The sequence below is a fragment of the Mesoplodon bidens genome, assembly GCF_964165515.1.
Source record: "Mesoplodon bidens genome assembly, chromosome: 8".
Lineage (NCBI taxonomy): Eukaryota > Metazoa > Chordata > Mammalia > Artiodactyla > Ziphiidae > Mesoplodon > Mesoplodon bidens.
Window position 1 is genome coordinate 106,377,868 of NC_138165.1, and position 21,416 is coordinate 106,399,283.

Sequence of the window (21,416 nt, forward strand, 5' to 3'; positions counted from 1 at the left end):
AGGCAGTGAAAAGATCAGCAACCGCCAGGGACCAGCAGAGAGGGAGGGATGAGTAAGTAGAGCGCAGAGGATTTTTAGGAAGTGAAACTACTCTGTATGGTCCTATAATGGTAGATACTTCTCATTATACATTTGTCCAAATTCCTAGAACGTAAAACACCAAGAATGACCCCTAATGTAAGCTGTGGACTTCGGGTGATAATGATATGTCAGTGCAGATTCATGAGTTATAACAAATGGACCACTCTGGTAGGAATGTTGATAATGGGACTGTGCATCGGGGTGGGGGGGTGGATATGGGAAATCTCTGTAACTTCTGCTCAATTTTGCTGTAAACCTAAAACTGCTCTAAAATAATAAGGTCTTTTTTTTTTTTTTTAATTTTAAAGGCAGGGGGAGAATGGGACTCTTCTAGGCCTTGACTGCAGCCATGTCCTTTAGGAGCTGGAGATCCTGTGGCCCGTGGCCCAAGTTTGGCTCCGCCATCTTGGTCAGCCAGTGGTTGACAGTGATGTCTTCAACCCCATGGTGGAGGTTGTCCTGTCTGGAAGCCTCTACTGCCTCTCCAGAGAGTGTTGGCTCTGACGTGCATTGTCCCAAATGGGAGCCAGAGCTATCATCTGTTCAATCCAGTGAAGGCCCTCCCTAGGGAAACCTAGCACCTCCTCTCCCCTGCCCCGTAACAGTACTTTCTGGATCACTGCAGCCTAGAACATGTAATCAAAACCCTAGAGCTCCACCTGCTCCACAAGAATTGGACATCTGCTTTCTTCAGGGGTTCAGCTTTGCCTGCCATTTATACTGGGTGCTCAGAACCACCATGTAGGTGTTTTCGGCCATTCCAGAAATGAGAATACAGGAGGAGAGGGAGATGGAGTTCATTATTAAGCTGTGAAATTCTGGGTCAGAAGCTGCATGATCATCCAAACCCAGTTATAATTAATTAACAGGGTGTTACCAGTGATAGGTGACCTCTGTGCACAGTGATACCTAAAAGATCCAGAACTTTCAGTCATCTCTCAATAAGAATGGGAAGCTTTATCCTCATCTGAGCAGGGGATGTTCTACCCAATGACTTAGCTTGTTTCAGAGCAACTCTGCCCCTGTCTGGCCTCTGTGACCTGTTCAGACCTAAATGCTGTGTTAAGAACTTCTGTTTGACCCCCCCATCCCTCACAGTGTCTACGACACCTGTGCCCAAGCTGTGGGCGGATATACGTGGCTTAAGGGAATGCAGCATAAACGTGTTACCCACACGTATCACTGAACAGCAGCACATGAGGCTTCCTCCCTAACCTCCCCTCCCATGGCCATGAAGCTGGAGCCATCACCATTCCATTGTTATCCATATGGACAGTGCTGGCCTTTAGTTTGTGTTTATATTTTTGCAGGGCCTGTTCAACATTTTTCAAGTTCATATCCACCTAACCTTCACTCACCACCAGACAAGACCTGTTAACCTGAGACTAGAAGAATTACTGTTACTGTTACACCCCTTTCTACGGATGACATTCCTTGTCCACAGTTGTCTCCACTCATTTGTTTAATATCCTCATTCATAGTAACTGTAGCCTCCACTTCTGAGCTTCCCCAGCATGGCGTAGCCAGCAGTAACTAAGGAACCATGAGTTACTTAGGAGGATCTTGCGTTTCTGATAGGCCAAGAATGGGAATAAGGAATATGTCAGTCAAGCCTGGGTCTCATAAGACATTCATATGGAAGATGCTGTTTGACTCTCCTCTTCAGTACACACAAACCATCTGTTAGTACCAATACTCTGGGTCTTTGGAAGTGCCAGTGGTCATTGAATCCCTGGCCTGCCAACTTCACCCCCCTCTCAGTGGCTTCCTGCCAACCATGTCTGCTCCTCCACATTGTATCCACCTTACCAACACTTGATGGACAGCCTGAGGCAGGGAGCCCAAGTATCTTCTAGCTTGTGATACCTGGGAATGTCACAACTAATTGGCATTTACTCCACTAGGAAAGGTGTGAGAAAGAGAACCCAGCTCCCACCTCAGAAATCTGCACAGCCCACAGGATAGCTAAAATAAAGACATTTAGGGACTTCCCTGGTGGTCCAGTGGTTAAGACTCCGTGCTCCCAATGCAGGGGGCCTGGGTTCAATCCCTGGTCAGGGAAGTAGATCCCACATACCATGACTAAAAACAAAACAAAACAAAAAGATACTGCATGCTGCAAGTAAAAGATCCTGCATGCTGCAGCTAAAGATCCCACATGCTGCAACTAAAAAAAAAAAAACAAACAAAAAAACCCACATGTGGCAACGAAGTTCCCGGGTGCCGCAACTAAGACCCAGCACAGCCAAACAAACAAGTAAATAAGTATTTTTTTTTTAAAAAAGACAGATAACACCAAGTATCCACGAGGATATGGAGTAGTGGGAACTCTCACTGCTGCGGGGAAGGCAAATTGGTACAACCACTTTGGAAAACTGTTTGATAGTGTTATGGACTGAATGTCTGTGTCCCCCTCAAATTCATATCTTGAAATCCTAACCCCTAATGTGATCTTAGGAGGCAGGGCCTTTGGGAGGTGATTAGGTCAAGGGTGGAGCCCTCATGAATGGGATTAGTGCCCATATAAAAGAGACCCCAGAGAGCACTCTCATCACCATGTGAGGATACTGCAGGAAGGCGCCATCTGTGAACCAGGAAACGGGCCCTCTCTAGACACTGAATCTGCCATCACCTTGATCTTGGATTTCCGAGCCCCAGAACAGTGAGAAATAAGTGTGTGTTGTTTAAACCACCCAGTCTATAATAGTTTTATTATAGCAGTCTGAACATAGTAAGACAGGCAGTATCTTTTAAAGTTGAATGTATGTACACACTTTGTGGCCCAGCAGTTCTGCTTCTGGGTATATACCTAACAGAAATGCATGCATGTGTTACAAAAAGAATGCGTAAGAATGTTCATTGCAACACTATGCAAAGTAGTCAAAAAACTAGAAGCTATTCAATACCGTCAGCTATAGAATGAACAAATAATTTGTTGTATGTTCACTCAGTGGGATGCAATACAACAATGAGAATGAACAAATGACAGCTCCACACACAAACATAATGGTGAAGGAAACCAGACACAAGGGTAAACACTGTATGAGTCCACTTATATAAAGTTCCAAAACAAGCAAAGCTAGAAGTCAGGATAGCGACTACCCTTGGGGGAAAAGGGCCCATCTGGTAGGGGAACTTCTAATGATTCTTGATCTGGGCACTGATGACGCCAGCATTCGGTTTGTGAAAATGCATCAAGCTTTTCCTTTATGACGTGTGTGTGTGTGTGTGTGTGTGTGTGTGTGTGTGTGTGTGTGTGTGTATAATACTTAAATAAAAATATGTTTTATTTTGAAGCTTTTTGGGGAGTGACTTTTACTCCACTCTGGCTTCTTTTAGTATATATAACCAGCCTAATCAGGCAAAGGAGCCACATCAAAATCCAGGTACCTCACTCATAGCTTGGTCCTCCAGAGAACACAGCTCTGATATTTGTACACCAACTACACTTCGTATAACCTCAGGTTGGAGACATCCCATCCACACCTCCTGCCCCAAAATGCAGTTGGCTAAATCCAGCCTTTGGCCCAGGGCCTCTTAGGGAAGGGGGATAAGACTTTAAAATCCCTTTTATCTACAAAAACTATAACGTTATAATGGAAAGAGCAATAGAAGTAGCAGTTAGACCACATAAAGTGAATAAATGTGAAGCGTTCTCCCCATATGGATTCAAATATTTAAGAAATTTCGGCACAATTCGAGGTTTTTCTTCAGAGCAGGTGGCTTTCTCTTATCTAGCTCCGCACCCTCCTTTTATAGCCAGGAATTACGTTTCAAATTCAGAAAAAGAGAAAAATAAAATTGGGTTAAATAAGTAAGCCTGTTTCCTTTGCTCTTCTCTTTCCTTTGGTTTCGTGATTGTCATAGTTCTAGAATTTCTCTTTGGGAATGCAGAGTTGGGACTCTTCTCTTAAGCTCTGGAAATGGGGAGCTGAGGGGAGGAAGGGCCCCTATGCTCCCGAGCGGCTCCAGGCTCCTGCTGCCCGGCACTGCCCCCAGCTTGGCACGAGTGAATGGCGCCAGCCCACAGCCTTGGGCAGCAGCAGCTGTGCATTCTGATTCCTTTGAACCACTACTCTGACCTTTCTTACTACTCATTTGTGTTTCTTAAAGGACAGTGTCCAGGAACTTTTCTGCTGTTTGCACTTTACTTTGCCTGTAAAAGTCTTCTTGAAAGCTGGATGAGCTGCTTTCCCCTCCTCCAGGTTCTCTCTCGTTTGGCGGAATCATTTCTCCCAACTTCATCAGATGAGGGAGGGAGTGTGTGTGTCGGGGGATGGGGGTGGAGATGCCGGTTGATTTCCCATCTACAGGGAATGTGGCACTGGTTTCTTTTCATTCAATGTCACTGACCTATAAGTATCTGATGTCAGAATTACAATCTAAGCTTGATTTGGGAAATTATCCCATAGATTAGTACAGTATACAGTGAAACAGATCTTGGGTCCAAATACCATCTTACTGTCCAAATATCATACTGTCTTTTATTTATTTATTTATTTATTTTTAACATCTTTATTGGAGTATAATTGCTTTACAATCATCATACTGTCTTTTAAATGAAATTCTTTTTGTTGGGATTTTACTCAAACTAATACGTATTTGGTTACTCTTATTAACAATAGGGTGTACTCAGGAGAAAAGATAAGTTTATATATTGTCCATTTAAATTCTGTGGAAAAATACTCTTTCTTTTTGACAAAAGGTAGATAGCTATCAGGATAGGGGACAGCTGTCTGCCTGAATTTAGGCCTGTCCTCAGAAGGACACCACATCTAGCCAGTTAATATTTCCAAGCTATCGTCTCTGAGAGGAAAATACAATGTAATTGTTAAATTTAAGGTAATTTTTTAAAAATAAGTGAATAAGTTTTAAAAGTAAGAGAAAACGTAAACAGCTGAAACCTAAACCTAAATTTTCTGCCTATTGGCCCAAGCACTCGTGTTATTTTAGGTGTGAAACAGCTCAAGTGAAAGTTCACCCATAAATCTCTACGATATTTTATTGGTACTGCTTTATAATAGAGATCAAAGATTGGGGTTGGAAGCCCGTCTTAATGTGGAGTCCAGAGAGTTTTAAGATGTTCCCTTATGACCCCAGCATGTTGTCAGAGTGCTGATGTTTTGTTAATGTCAAACTGTGTAGCAAAGAGTTGATCAAATTTGGAATTCATGGAAGGGTTGATATGAAAAAGAAAACTCTTTAAACAGAGATGTTGGCTGGCAAATGGATTATCTCCTTCCTTTAAGTTGTTGCAGCATGTGAGTGGGGAGCTAGCTGAGTGTACCTGATTGTTAAAACCTCAAAGTCCTCAGAGACCAGGAGCAAAACTCCCCAAGGTCTCCGGCTCTGACGGCCAGTGGGCACTGAGGGTGTGAGGGAGGTTTGGGAGCCAGCAAAGACCGGGGCAGACCTGGGCAGACCCCTGCAGCCCCTCCTGGCATTAGAGAACCCCCAGTGGGTTGCTGACGTCTGGCCGCCTTGAGCTGTTACAGCCCCATGTCGTTGCTAGTCCCTCCTGTTCCTTTTCGCCTAGATGATTGATCTCTCCCCCTCTGTGGCCCTTGCCGCTGGTCACAGGGCTGTCCTGGCTAACCTGTTGCTGAACTTGGCCAGCTCGCCCGCTGTGGCTTTAGCAGATGTTTCTGCTCTCTGAGGCTAACATAAGATTTTAGTCCTGCTGGTACCCCCACCCCGCTGCCTTGGGCAGTTTACCTAAATGATCAGTTTCTCTCAGTTCTCCTAAGCCCGAATCCAGAATGCTTAGAAAGTCAGTGTCCTCTTATCGGTGTCCTTTATTTCCATGACAGCTTTTAAGCTCTGTCCTCACCCAACTTTGATTCTGGCCCTGAGACATGCATAAGAAGACTTAGCACCCTTTAAACCCCTTTCCTTTTCTGCTACTAAAGTGCTGCCAGTCTTCATCCCGTTAGCATTTACTGAGTACCGGCTGTGTGCCAGGTGCCTGGTCTATAAAGATGAGAGAGGTGCTGTTCTTGCCCTGGAGAAGTCAGGGGAGGGGGGCATGTAACAATTACTCTACACTGGCCTACTCGTAGTTACAGAAGTGCTCCGAGGTGAGGACGTATCACAGAGGAGAGAGAAGTTGTACCTGCCTGGATTGGTGGTGGAAGAGGATCTTCTGCAAGAGCCAGGAAGCCTTCACAAAGCAATTGATTTTTGAGCAGTGTTTCAAATTTTGAGTAGAAAATTTCTAGGTAGACAAAAGTAGGTGGAGAGGGCATTCCAGGCAGAGGCTAGAAAAAGCATGGACCGTCCAAGGAACAGTATGTAGTTTGGAATTGCTGGGGTCTGAGCTGCAGGGGGAGCCAAGAGATGAAGTTGCAAAGAGAGGCCTGGGGTGGCAGGCTAAGGAGCTTGGGTTTCATCTTGAGGTCAAGTAGAGAAGTGACATCACGTTCTTTGACTAAGATAGAAAATCACCTTAGCAACTGTGTGGTTGAAGAATAGTGAGGCCAAAGGTAGGAAAATTGTTATCAGTATCAGGGCCCTTTCCCTCAGTCATGGCCCCTTGAGGCTTTGAGTGACCACCCCAAAACAGACAGGGACCTCTGCTCACGGAATCTTAGGAGAGTAGACCAATATGGTGGTGTCCAACTGGAGACCCCAGGAGAACTAGAATAATAGATGTGTTCAGCCTGGGGCCAGAATGGACATCCTGAACAAGGAGCATTCACATTTGCCCCCAGATTGCACCCCCTCCCAATCTAGCAATCCATATCGTATGACAAAGAACAGGGCTACGCACCTGGGAGACCTTAGCTTCCCACTGGCATCTCTGCTGTCTACTTGGAGATGGGGTCTGCAGGCCCTCTGCCGACTTCCTCTTGAGACCCCTTGGCCTTATTGAAGATGTTTGGGCCTTTCCTCATTAACAGGACAAGCAAAAAATCAAATTACTGAATTCAGCTCATCAAATATTGGGGAAGATAAAGGCAAAGTGTCCTAATATAAATGGGATTGCAGATTGTCATTGGGTGGAATTTAGTAAGAAGATGCAAAAGTCTGCAGAATCATCAGGAAATCTTAACCAGAATAATTTCAACTCGAGAACTGTGCTGCTGGTTTAGGAGACTTAGGATGTATCGCAAGAGAGACGAAGATGTCCACACTTGAACAGTGGAAGAGGGAGAGGAAAAGACTCATTTGAGAGATTTAGAATGCAGAACCTACAGGACTGGAGAACTGATGGGGTGTAGCAGGGAGGGGAGTGATCCTCCTCCACACGGTCCGGTGATTTTCTCCATCACAGCTCAGCCATGACTTGCAAAAGCAGGAAAGGCAGATTGTAAGAGTGATTGTGGAGTATGCAGAGTTGGAAAGTGAGGGAGTTTGAGAACTTGGAAGGAACTCTCCACGTGGCCCACACTGAGTAGTGAAGCTGAGTGGGGGCCAGAAAAGCCATGACTGGGGAGAGCTATCGGGGGGTTGGGGAACACGTAAGCATTCGCACGACGCTGGTGATGGCCAGCAGTTTCTCAACTGCCGGAGAGACCTTGCTTCTCTTTTCCAGTTATAGATTGTGTTCTGCACTTGGGACCCTGCCTCGGAGTCTCTCCAGGTACCGTGGCAGATCTCACGTAGCCAATGAGGGTGCGGGGACCACTATGCTGTTGTCTAGGTGGGTCTCCCTGAAATAACAGAGCTCGTATTTGAGGAAGCAACTTATGGAGAGTGGTTGTTTGTCTCTCCAGTCCCCCTCCCATGGGGATCCCTGCTGTGCTGTGGACTGGACTCGACACAAGTGCCATGTGTCATGGGGCACAGTCCCAGTGACACTGGCAGAAATCAGGCCCAGTTCATGAGAGGCCCTGACATGCCAAACCACAAATGTAATTGTAAAATCTTCACTCCTTTTCTTTTGAGAAATAACAGTCTATTTACAAAATTATACGGACATAAAGATAAAGACTGTTTTCTCGGAATTCCGTCTGAATCCTGCCCCAAGATCTAGTGAAAGATTATTAAAAGGAAAGCCCTTTAAAAAATAGGCATAATTATACTACCCCAAAAGTTTTAATGTTTAGCTTTTTCATGAGTACTTGGGTTCTTTGGCATCTGACCATTGCAGTGTGAATATTAAAATGTTTCCTTCTGTGTAAGACACAGGATATCAAGCAATGTTTATAACCTGGGCAGTAGCTGAGTGTACCAATAGTTTTAGGAGAGAATAGCCAAAACAGTTTATCTTGTACTTAAAATACTCGCTGCCTGTGAAATTTTTATGTAACGATGTTTATTTATTTATTTATTCGTTGTGGTACATGGGTCTCTCACTGCTGTGGCCTCTCCCATTGCGGAGCACAGGCTCAGCGGCCATGGCTCACGGGCCTAGCCGCTCCACGGCATGTGGGATCTTCCCGGACTGGGGCACGAACCCATGTCCCCTGCATCAGCAGGCGGACTCTCAACCACTGCGCCACCAGGGAAGCCCTGTAAAGATGTTTAAATAGGAGTCTACCATGTATCAGTATTTCATAGAATGTTTTATGTGATTGAATAAACAGTAAACATAGAAAAAATAGGTGATTTGTATTCTGGGTGAAAGTCAGTCATTCATTTGTAAACCAGAAGCGCCTGCTGTGTGTCAAGTGGTGGACAGAGAGAAACAGTCCTCATTCCTGAAGATACCATGGTCTAGTGGAGAAGAGAGGCACATGAAGAAGCAATTAGGGTAAGTGTAAGAGCTGTAGAAGCTCTTACATGAGAGAGCAGGGAGGATGCAGTGAGTGACTGTTTAGGACTGCCTCAAGTCCTTTTTGAAAGAACAGGGGCCCTGGGGAGCAAGTATACAAAACACAGTGAGTGTTCCACCCAGGAGAATCCCAGTAAGTGTTTCAGAGATGCTGATGAGCTGAATCTTAAACGATGTACAAAGTTGACAGAACATCCAAAAGTTGGCAAAACATCCAGAAAGGTGCTCCAGAAAGAGAGAACAACATGTGCATGAACTGGAGCAGCAAACAGGCCTGGGTGGCTCTGGTTACTGCATGGGAGGGGGCCCCAGGTCAAAGGCTGAAGGGAAGTCTGAGCCAGGGGACCAAAGGACCTGGCAGACCATGGGGTGGCCAGTGAGCTTACTTTTATTGAGCATCTTCAATATTGTTTTACTAATAAGAGAACCAAGACTCAGAGAATTATACTAGGTTCCCCTAGTTGCACAGGAAAAGGTGGGCCCAGGATTAGACCCCCAAGTCTGCCTGGCTTCAAAGCCTTTGCTGTTTTTCCTGAGATGTGCTACTGATGAGTCTGGGTCTCACCCTTTTGGTTAATGGTCTTTAGACTTTTTTTTTTCTTTTTTTTTTTTAGTGGTAAAGGCCTTTTTTGCAAATAAAATCTTAACCCCAAACTCCAATATGTAAAAATAGATCAGGTTGTATTTCATTAACATAAAGGTCTTCCATATTTAAATGTATAACAGTTATGAGATGAGGTAATGAGAACAGGGGCTTTCTTTTTAATAAACTCTTTTATTTTAAAATAAATTTAAATTTACAGAAAAGTTGCAAAGATAGTACAGAGAGGTCCCATATACCACACATCCAGCTCTCCCCCTTGCTAGCATCTTGCATTACCGTGGTACATTTGTCATAACTAAGAAGTTGACATTGGAACATTGCTATTAACCAAATCCATACTTTATTTGGATTTCACCAGTTTTTCCACCAATTATCTTTCTCTTCCAGGGTTGAGTCCAGGGTACCACGTTGCATTTAGTTGCAGTGACTTTCTTTGCACAAACACTAAAACATGAAGTCAGGAAATATGTTACATTCTCAGATGTTCAGCTTTATGATTGAAAATAAGATACTGCCTTGAACCCTTAGAAGAAATACTAACTATCTGTATAAAAAGGTACTAAGCCCTGGACTACAGGCATGCAAGGCAAGAGCAACCTGCTACCGAAATGCAGTTGGTATAATTATCTGATAATGCAGCCCAGAGAAGAATCCAACAATGCACACCCAACAAACTCAATTTATTCTGTCTTATTCAGCTTGGGCTGTCATACAATATACCATAGACTGGGCAGTTTAAATAACAGACATTTTTTTTTTTCTCACAGTTCTGGAGGCTAGAAGTCCCAGATGAAGGTGCTGGCCAATTCAGTTCCTAGTGAGGACTCTCTTCCTGGCATGTAGAGGGCTGTGTCCTCACGTGACCTTTTTTCTGTGTGTGTGCAGGGCAGGGAGGGGGGAGTTATCTCTCTATTTTATCAGATCAGGGCCACACCCTTATGACCTCATTTAACCGTAATTACCACCAGAAGACCCCACCTCCAAATACAGTCACACTGAGCGTTAGGGCTTCAACGTAGGAATTTGGGGGGTGGAGGAGGGACAGAGTTCAGTCCATAGCCTAGTCCAAAGGCTGAAATAATGTGAAATCTTTACAGTTCAATCATGGTATTAAAATTTTCTCCATTTCGTACAGTATGTTTATGCAGGTAAATATGTATTACTTTGTAAAACACTTGATACATGCAAGAAAATGTTAAATATTTAGATCCCATTTGAATACTCATTAAATAAGTTAACAGAGAATATAGTGTCATCTGAACAAACAATGCAAAAGCAATGGCAAGAAACTTTTTCAAAAGTAGTTGCCTTATAAAAGCTGTTACCAGAAGTCTTCAGGTAGTCATTAGGTTTTACATACAAAAGATACAGCATCCTTCAGAATAATGCCAAGTAATGCCATATAATTATTAGCTGTTTGTTACTGGTGTGGACTGTGAGTTCTAGAATTTACTTTTCCATACCAAAAGTTATTTACTGTACTGAAACAGAATACAAGTCCAGATACCTCACACGGAGTAGTACACCACTGGGGTTTGTTTTCGTTTTTGCTGATAAAGAAACTTAACTAGCTAACTTTACCTCAGCTAGTGCATAGTTGCTGCTCTGTTACTTCAAAATTACTTAGCAGAGTGTTAGAAAGTGTTGCTTGACACTGCAGATCTAGGAGGTCCACAGTAAGTGCGTTGGATAAATGTCTGTTAATGCTGCCGTTTTTAGTTTGGGAGGTGGGGGTGAATGATGATGCCATTAATCAAGAAAAACATGGAAGAAGGAATAGATTTAAAGGTAGGAGGGAGGGAGCCTGAAGTAGCTTCAGGACATCCAGGTAGATTTACTCATTTTGTCTTTGGAATTTTAGAGTAAACAAATAACATTCCAGGATAGCTGTAAGTCATGATTTGAAAATAAGTTGAAGAGGATTTCCTTTTTTTTTTTTAATTTAAGAGAGTATACCATTGAATCAGTTTATAATGGAATAGAAAATCAATAAAAGGAAAAAATAATTTGGGCTTAAAAAACTGCAAAATTAGTGACTAGTTGACCACAGTGTTCATCTAGGGAATCTGGATTTGTGAATCTTTCAGTGATTTTTTTATTCTTCCAGTTTTATTGAGATATTGATATAATTGAAATATCAAACTAAGTTCAAGGTGTCCAGCATAATGATTTGACTTACATATATTATGAAATGATTATCACAGTACATCATCTCATACAGGTACAGCATTAAAGAAATAGAAAAAATATTTCCTTCCTGTGATGAGAACTCTTAGGATTTACTCTCTTAACAGCTTTCATAGATAACGCAGTGTTCATTATATTTATCACGTTGCACAATACATCTCTAATATTTATTTATCTTATAACTGGAAGTTTGTACCTTTTCACTACCTTCAGCAATCACCCTCCCCCTCAAATCAGTGATGTTTTATCAGAGTATTCTGTTACCGTTACAACATGTGATTTGGTCAATTGTGGTATCTTCAATTACTGAAGCATTGATTCAGCAATTTCAGTCTGATGAAACCATGTCACAAGTTTACAGTCAGCCCTTGGGTTCTTTTATTTTCCCTAGCTTTATTGGGGAATCATTGGCAAATATAATTGTGTAATTTTAGAGTGTATGATGTGATGATTTGATATACATGTACGTTGTGAAATGATTGCCATGGTCAAGATAATTTACACGTCCATCACCTCACATAGTTAACTCTTTATTGTGTCTGTGGTTAGAATGCTTAAGATTTACCTCAGCAGATTTCAAGTACACAGTACCCTGTTATTAACTACAGTCCCATGCTGTACCTTAGATCCTCAGACGTTATTCATCTTATAACTGAAAGTATATAAAAGTATTTGACCTCCACCTTCCCATTTCTCCCTCTCCCCAGCACCTGACAACTACCGTTCTACTCTCTGTTTCTATGAAATCGGCTTTTTTTTAAATAAAAGATTCCACACATAAGTGATACATACAGCATTTGTGTTTCTCTGTCAGGCTTGTTTCACTTAGCATAATGCCCTCCAGGTTCATCCGTGTTGTCACAGATGGCAGGATTTCCTTCTCTTATGGCTGAATAATATTTCAGTGTGTGTGTGTGTGTGTGTGTGTGTGTGTGTGTGTGTGTGTGTGTGTATCACATTTTCTTTATCCATTCGACTGTCAGCAGACACTTAGGCTGTTTCCATGTCTTGGCTCTTGCAAATAATGCTGCAGTGAACTTGGGAGTGCAGATATCTCCTCAAAGTACCAATTCCTTTTCTTTTGGATATACACCAGTATTGTTTTCCATAATGGCTGTGTCAATTTACATACCCCCCAATAATGTCCAAGGGTTCCCTTTTCTGCACATCCTCACTAACGTTGATCTCTTGTCTTTTTGATAATAGCCATCCTAACAGATGAGAGGTGATATAGAAATTAAGAAAGCAGTCACACTCACAAAGGCATCAAAAACAATAAAATACTTGGGAATTTAACCAAGGAGGTAAAAAACCTATACATTGAAAACTTTAAAACATTGATGAGAAAACTGATGAAGACACAAATAAGCAGGAAGATACCCTGTGTTTTTGGATTGGAAGAATTAATATCGTGTAATTGCCCATACTACCCAAAGTGATCTATAGAGTCAGTGTAATCCCTATAAAAATTCCAATAGCATTTTTCACAAAAATAGAAAAAACTCTCCTAAAGTTCATATGGAATTCACAAAAGACCCTGAATAGCCAAAGCAATCTTGAGAAAGAAGAACAAAACTGGAGGCATCGCACTTCTGATTTCAAACTCGATTACAAAGCTGTAATAATCAACACCGTATAGTATTAGCATAAAAGCAGACACATAGACCAATGGAACAGAATAGACAGCCCAGAAATAAACCCATGTATGTATGGCCAACTAATCTTTGACAAGGGTGCCAAGATGGGGAAAGAATTGTCTCTTCAATAAATGGTGTTGAGAAAACTGGATGCAAAAGGATGAAACTGGACCCCTTACTTACATCATGCACAGAAATTAACTCAAAATGAGTTAAAGACTTAAATGTAAGACACTGGATTCTTAAGTGTCCAGTTATCTGGGATAGTTATATCCGCAAGTACAAGTCATTCTTGAGTCTAGAGCTTTAGTTTTAGTGTATAGTTGTTTTTATAGTTTTTTCTTTTAGTGTTTAGTTATTTTTCATTGCTATCATGTATTTTTCCCTCCATTACCAGTTCTTCTCACCTTTCGCATTCACATTCCCATTTGACCCTAAAGGCTTATGGAAGATTATCAGATGGTGTGGTCTTTCTGCTGTATCTTCAGGGGAAAGAGTTTCCTCCATGTTCAGCTCACTCTGGAAGCTCAAGCTCTTCACCAAAACTCTGCCCCCTGGGCTGCTTCTGAGCCTGTGGTTAGCTCCTGCGGATTGGAAAAAGCTGCTCATGGCCTGTTCTCTGTTTGCAGGTTGTCCCCATGCTTCCCAGGCTGCTGTGTGAGGAACTGTGCAGCCTCAACCCCATGACCGACAAGCTGACCTTCTCCGTGATCTGGACGCTAACTCCGAAGGGCAAGGTAACAACTTACATGCGTGTCCATTCCATTCAGTGAGTCCCTGTTCAGCAGCACTGTGCTTCTGATGCTGGGCTGGAGCCCCATGGTGGTAGGATGAGGGCAGTGTAGGGGCAGTGCCAGAGAGGAGAACATAGGGGAAGAGCTCTCAGTCCATTTAGAAGGCTGAGCCTCAGCAGTTTTCAGTGTATCATGTGAAGGAAGAAAGAGTGTAAGCAGAGTCATGTGGGGGAGGCCTTGTGCAGCAGAGGGTGTACATGAAGGTGTGTGTGGCTGGCATTGGCCGTGTGGATGGGCTTGGGCTGTGGTTAGGAGAGCAGGCCATTGTGTGAAGGAGGACATTTGGGGAAAGGGTGGCGAGTTTGAATAGGTGAGGTGGACTCAAACCATGGGGACCCACAAATGCCAGTTGCAAATGAATTGTAGGTGTTAGGTTTCCTCTGAAGTGTCATGAGAAAGGTGACATTTTAGAAAGATTAGTGCTGTGTCATTGTGCTGGTTGAAGATGAATGTAATTTGCACAAGGTAGTGCTGTAATCAAGGCACAAGGTGATGAAACCATGGACTGACAAGAGAGAGAAGAAGAATGTCAGCGGCCGTTCCCTAAATACAGGGAATAAATGAGACAGATAAATGAAAGATGACTCCAGAAAAAACTAGTCCCCTCCCGCAAAACAGAAACAACTCTAAACTTCTGAAAATAGGGTAATGATTGGGTAAGCTATGGTAGCGACTCAGTGCAATGTTGTACAATTACTAAAGTTGTTACAAAGACTGTGTAAGAACATGGGAAAAGTTTATGCTGTAATATTAAATGGAAGTTAAAAAAAGAGATATTTAATTATAAAGAGGCTCCAAATAAAGACGGAGGATCAAATACCCACATTTACTTTCATTCCCTCCCAAAACCTCGCTAAAACAACAGTGAAGAGATTTTTCTTTTAAAAGACATAAACCCACAAGGACAAAGAGAATGGGAGAGGAGACAACGGCAACAAAAATTTGGAAGCTGAGAAGCAGATGGAGGAGTGGTAACTGACTTCGCAGTCCTGAGAAAGCTGAGTCCCGAGCCAACACCAGAGAAAGCCAAGAAACAACCCAGTTTACACAGCAGAATCCTAAAGTTCAGAAATTGACAGCAGCAGGTAACTCTGTAAAGTGGGGGAAGAGGTGGGGGAAGAAGAGACTAACTGTATTGGTTGAAAATTTATTTTAAAAGATTGCCCCTTCCATAACGTAGTAGAAGACCAGAAATTTATCCTTGGGACAGGGTAAAGGAGAGGCTGTCTGAACTAGGGGACGCCAAACACAGCTGTGGTAGTGGCCCCTTTGGGGAGGTTGAGTGAATGCTGGCACGTTGAATACTGGCCGAACATTAAGAGTCCCAGCTTTCTTTTCCCAGCCAACCTCAGAATTCTAGTAGCCAAGCCTATACCCTTGAGTCCAAAGATAGGAAAATCTTTCTCTGAGGAATCTGAGCGGTAAAGAAGATTTAAAGCTAATAACCTCAAGGATTTCCCAACCAACAGCTCAGCTGTATTTCCCTACAATAAAGCTTGCAGACAATGAGCTCCACCCACTCAAGCAGAGATTTTTAGGATTTCACTAAAAATCAGCCTTTTAACATTTCACTTTCCTATATAAAGAGACAACCAAGAGGAAAGCCTCGAACATGAAATAGGAAAACCAAAGCAGGAAAACCAAACAGGAAAGCAACTAGAACAAAACAAGGAGAAGAAACTATATTTTTATATCCTCAGAGAATTTCTTTTTTAAAGAAAGTATCTGTATTACAAGATCTAGGCACTTTAAAAAAGAAACATTCGGAAGGGGGGGGAAAAGGAGCTCTTTTTAAATTAAATTAACAGCATGAAATTAAAAACATGATAGAAGAAATGAAGAAGACTCAAGGTTCAGATTGGAAGATAAGGTTGAAGAATTGTCCCAGAATATGATAGAAAAGACAGAAAAGTACAGGACCAGTCCAAGACATCCATCTGTTCAATGAATATTCCAGAAATAGGGAACAGAAAAAGAGGGGGAAGAAATGATCAACAGAATCATTCAGGGAAATGCCCCATTACTGCAGGATGTGACTTCCCAGACAGAAAGAGCCCGCTGCCCAGCACAGTAATGGAGACGCACCATCTCCAAGCCACATTGTCATAAAATTTCAGAACACAGAGGACAAAGAAAAGATCCTATAGGCTTCGAAGAAGGAAAGAGAGTCACATACAGGAGATCCAAACTCAAAATAACTTAAGGCTTTTCTATTATAACCCTAGAGACTAGATGACAGTGAAGCAAAGCTCTCTAATTTCTGAAAGACTGTGACTTCCATGCTAAAATGCTGTACCCAGCTAAGCCATCAATAAAATGTGAGAGCAGGAAAGGACATTTTCAGACATGCAAGGTCTCAAAAAAAAATGTACATCTCATATACCCTTTCTCAGGAAGCTACCAGAAGATGTACTTCACCAAAAAGAAAGAGTAAATCAGGAAGGAGGAAGACGTGGGTTTCAGGAAACAAATAAACTAGTACAGTAAAGAAGTGAAAGAATCACCTAGATTGCAAGTCACCAAACTTTTCCTGTAAAGGACCAGTTAGTAAATATTTTTGGTTTTATAGGCCATTTGGTCTATTACAGCTACTCAACTCCGCCATTGTAGCACGAAAGAAGACAATACATAAATAATGAGAATGCTGTGTCCCACTAAAACTTTACTTAAAAACAAGTGGCAGGCTGGATTTGGGCCACAGACCATAATTTGTTGACACCTGACCTAGACGATGGTGAAGAAATTTCCCAGGGTACCAGCTCTACGCAGATGCAGAAGATGGGGGTTCAGATTGGAGCAGGTCAGAAGGTGACCATCTCTGCAAGCCAGGAAGAGAGCGCTCACCAGATATTGAGTTGGCTGGCATCTTGATCTTGAACTTCTCAGCCTCCAGAACTGTGAGAAATAAATTGTTTAAGCCACCCAATCTGTGGTATTTTGTTATGGCAGCCCTAGCAGACTAATACAATATCAACTGAACTTTTTTACTGGATTACATTAAAATCTATTGGTCTGTTTCACACTTTGAATGGATCTTTTACCCATGCATGATTTTTTATCATGTATTTAGAAATTTAAGTCATTTAGAAAATATTGGCTTATTAGTCTGATTTTCTTAATGTGGACACATTTCATTATATGATATTAAAAAATCATATTTATTAATATCACTACAGACCCTAGACAAGTCTTTAAGTATTACAAAACGTGTATCATGTGTCAGATACAAGGTTTTCAAAATTCTGATTTTTGTAAAAGCTCGAATTTTATCATTGGCAATAAATAACGTTAGTTGTTTTTCTTGAAGTGCCAGGTAACCGTCGTGCGTCACTTGTTCCTCCAAGTAACAATGATGTTCCATAAAAAAGGCAGTCAGTTCAGCTCACAACTCAAAGTTAAGTGCTTTTCCTCAAGACAGCCACTGTACTTTGACATGCTGCATAAGTGAAAAAGACAAGTACTCAAGGGTTGAGCCATAATAAAAGTATTAACTTTTACCACTTCATCAAGAACATTCTTAAGTGAACTAGGTTTATTCTTTCCTGCGAGTGTGAGCTGGTGACGAGACCCTGACCACTGCCACCACTTGTTGCCATTGCCTGATTCATGCCAAGGTATTAACAGTTTTCCCCACCAGTGCTTCTGTACCATCCGTATAAATGTCAACACATGGAAAAGGGCAAATAATGCCTACTAGTGTTATTACGAAAATAGTTTTGACCTCATGGATCCCTGAATGGATCCCCACAAGTCCACAGACCATACTTCGAGAAGCACTGCTTTAGAAAATTGATGGAAAACTTGAGGTGGATTAATGTACAGAGTATACAGAAAAAGCAACCAAATTAAAACAAGACAGTTGTTAGTTTCGGTGCAAATAAAAAGTTGTGTAGGAAAGAAAAGTAATGCTTAGTATTTACATAGTTGTAATAGTTAAATCTCATAGTTATGATATAACTTTACTGGGAGGATTGAGGGCCTGGAATGGTTATCTGGGTTTGGTTGGGGGAAGGGAGTGTATGTGGAAAGAAAAGCAAATTCTCTTCTTCTATAGTGAAAAGTTTGTGAATAATGCGTAAAACTGAAAAATCAAGTAGTAATCAAGCAGATTATACAGAAGTATGAAAAAGTAAATAACAGGGCTTCCCTCGTGGTGCAATGGTTAAGAATGCACCTGCCAATGCAGGGGACACGGGTTCGAGCCCTGGTCCGGGAAGATCCCACATGCCACGGAGCAGCTAAGCCCGTGCGCCACAGCTACTGAGCCTGCGTTCTAGAGCCCGCGAGCCACAGCTACTGAGCCTGCGTGCCACAGCTGCCAAAGGCCACGAGCCTAGAGCCCGTGCTTCACAGCAAGAGAAGCCACCGCAGTGAGAAGCCTGCACACCGCAGCGTAGAGTAGCCCCCGCTCACCACAACTAGAGAAAGCCCGTGCACCGCAGTGAAGACCCAACGCAGCCAAAAATAAAAACATAAATTAAATAAATAAAATTTTTTTAAAAAGAGAGTAAATAACAAAATAATCTGCTGAGAGGTGAAAGTGGCTACCCTTGGGGAGGGGCAGGGGAGGGAGAGGGACGGAGGGCTGCTGTTCTTCATAATGAGCCTTTAAAACTACGTCACTGTTTGAACTATCGATACTTCAATTTTTAAATTTTTATTTTGAAAAATTTCAAACATACATGAAAGTAGAGAAAATAACATGATAAATCCACCATCCCTATCTCCTAGATTTAACTACTGTAAACATTTATTCTTTGCTAAAGTATTTTAAAGCAAGCCACAGGCATCATGTCATTTCAGTCTTACATATTTTGATATGTGGCTCTAAAAAATTTGGACGTTTTCTTACATAACCACAATGCCATCAGACACCTAACAATTAATAGTAATGCCCTGGTGTCATCTAAAACCCAGTCCATAATTACATTTCCCAGACTGTCTCCAATCGATTTGTCCAAAGTGGAATCAAAACAAGTTACCAACATCACATTTGGTTTTTGTGACTCCTAAATATCTGATAGTAAGTTCCTTTTTAAGAGTCAAGAAGCAAACACTATCTGAAATACAAAGAAGGAATTGTGAAGACAGTATGCCAGCAGTCATATTTTGGTGGGGGTGGGAACATGCATGGGGGAAAAAAATGAATGGACAAAGACCAGAAGGAAATAAAATAGAATGCCCTTAGTGGTTATGTTTGGGTAGTAAGACTACGAGTAATTTTTTCTACTTTTTTGAATTTTCTAGTGTTTTTTGAAAACATGTATTACTTTCATATTTTTATAAATGCTTATTTTTGCAAAAGTTTAACTAAATAGAAAATAAAAGCCCATAGAGGAAAACTAACTTGAGTCAACAGAAAAGAACTCTGAATCCGAATTAAGCCTGCCAGGCCCAGACCCAAGGAATAAAAAGCTGCCTGATCTAATGAGCTTCCAAAATACGAGGGTCATAAAAGAAGCACTCGGAAGAGGCAGACTCTGAAAACTCAGCTGGTCTCTGGGGGACTTCTTTTGGAGGCAGTGTCTAGTGACCAAGCCTTCTGGCAGCAGGGGGCTGGAGAGCAGGTGTGAAGAAGGCACAGGGTCCAGGAGGGGATACTGGGCCTCTATCAAACCAAGCCAAACAGGCAGTGTGAGCATTTAGACTTCAGACAGTCGTGGAGCAAGACCCACTAGCCACACTCCTTGTACTGTGGTCATTCAGACATCCTACCCAGAACAAGAGGCCACACGGTGGGTGGACCTGGTTGGTTAGTCCTGGGTGTAGTGACAGATAAGTATCTCTTACTCACAGTCAAGATGCATGAAATGAGAGTTCAGATTCCAGACTCATGTCCAAGGGGTGGTGCTTGTTCAAGACACTGGCAAGGAAAGCCTGAGTTGGTGGGGAGGGGTGGGAAAAGGGGAGGGTCAGGGGGCCAGAGAAGGCAGTAAGGAGGGAGGTGGCCCTGCATCAAGAACCCAATAAACAAGGAGGAGGGCAGCCAAAGCCTGAGGCTGGGTTTGTATGTAGTGGTGGCTTCTCGTGATACAAGGTCTTGGACTTAGAAGGAGCCAGAGCAGGGCCAGCAGCATTGAGCCACTACTACTGCAGCATGGCTGCCAGTCTCACCTGGACTTGAAGTGGAGAAAATTTTTGTTTTTTTTTCCTTTGTCTGCTGGAATGTCTTGACTTTCTGGAGCAGGCATAGTCAGCTATAGAAAGCCTATTCCAACTTTTTTTAAACACCCAGTAGATTCTTTTTTAAGTATGCACTAGGAAGCCTTGGTCATATATACTTTCATTAAGCCAGTACCCAGGTTTTTAGAAGAGTAAACTCTGAAAGATCCATTTTGGGCATATTTCTCACATATTGGTGGTGAGAGCATTGTTCTCTGATCTAGATAATTGTGATTATATATTTTCGTAAGAGAAAACAAACCCAACAAACTTGGTGCTTAGTAAGATCCAAGTCTGGTACCATGAACTCCACTTTGACCATGTCAGGCCAGTGACTCATTATCCCTGACTACCTCCGGCACATGTGTCTCAGTTGGCACTAAGGCCCTGCAAAACAGAGACCACGTCCACATGCTCCACTCATCGGAGGCATCTGAATTTGAAGTCCCCTTCGGAAACAACACCAATCTTACACTTTAAAGAAGGTCACAAACAATGAATCTGACTTGATAACTGAGTCCTTAAGTCTTAGAACCATAAAATCTCAGGGTCAAAGGTCCGAATCATAAAGGAAGAGTCTCATAATTACAGTAGCAATCCACAGCTTGTGTCTCCCCCAGCGTACCTGCCCTGTGCTGTCTGGCTCAGTTAGAATGCAGGAGTGTACTCCAGAGGTGCCCGTTTCAGCCTCAATCAGTGGCAAACTCCTTTCGGCCATTTACACAGCCCAAAAGCCATGGGGTCATTATTGACTCTGGTCTTCCTCTCACCCCTCACGTCCAGGCCAGCAGTAAGTCACCTCAGCTTTGCCTCCGATACCTCCAGAATCTGCCCGCTTCCTTACCACTCCCAGCACTGACACCTGCACCCAGGCTGCCATCCCCCACCCGGACTGCAGGGGCCTCCTAACTGTTCTCTGAGCTTCTGCTCCTGCCCCGCTTCATCGTCGCCCTACACAGCAGTAAGAGTGATTCTTCTAAGTCAGAAATTAGGTCTCGTCTCTTTCTCCTTTTTAATAGCTTGTCAGTCTCTCATTCAGAATAAAATCTAAGAAATCTTTAAAGTGCGATTTTTTTTTTCCCTGTTCTTTTCTCGCTGTCTTCTCTGCTAGAAATGCATGGATTACAGAGAGTTCCTGGGACTAGGGTCTCTTCTCATTTCCTGGAGCATCTTTACCCACATGGGAAAAGCAGCTTTTACTATGTGGCTGGGCTCTCCACTATGTTGCAGCTCCG

General features: G+C 42.5%; 1 protein-coding gene across 4 annotated transcripts in view; it reads left to right on the forward strand.

The window, feature by feature from the left end:
* DIS3L2 (DIS3 like 3'-5' exoribonuclease 2) overlaps nucleotides 1–21,416 on the forward strand; it is a 382,646-nt gene that overhangs the window by 270,600 nt on the left and 90,630 nt on the right. For all 4 annotated transcript variants that reach the window (XR_014016571.1, XM_081243341.1, XM_081243343.1 and 1 more), the window contains one exon: nucleotides 13,855–13,962. Coding sequence is in view for 3 of the 4 variants with exons in the window: in XM_081243341.1 (XP_081099467.1) it covers nucleotides 13,855–13,962 (108 nt within the window). In the remaining variant the exon portion in view is untranslated. The remainder of the gene's footprint in view (nucleotides 1–13,854; nucleotides 13,963–21,416) is intronic.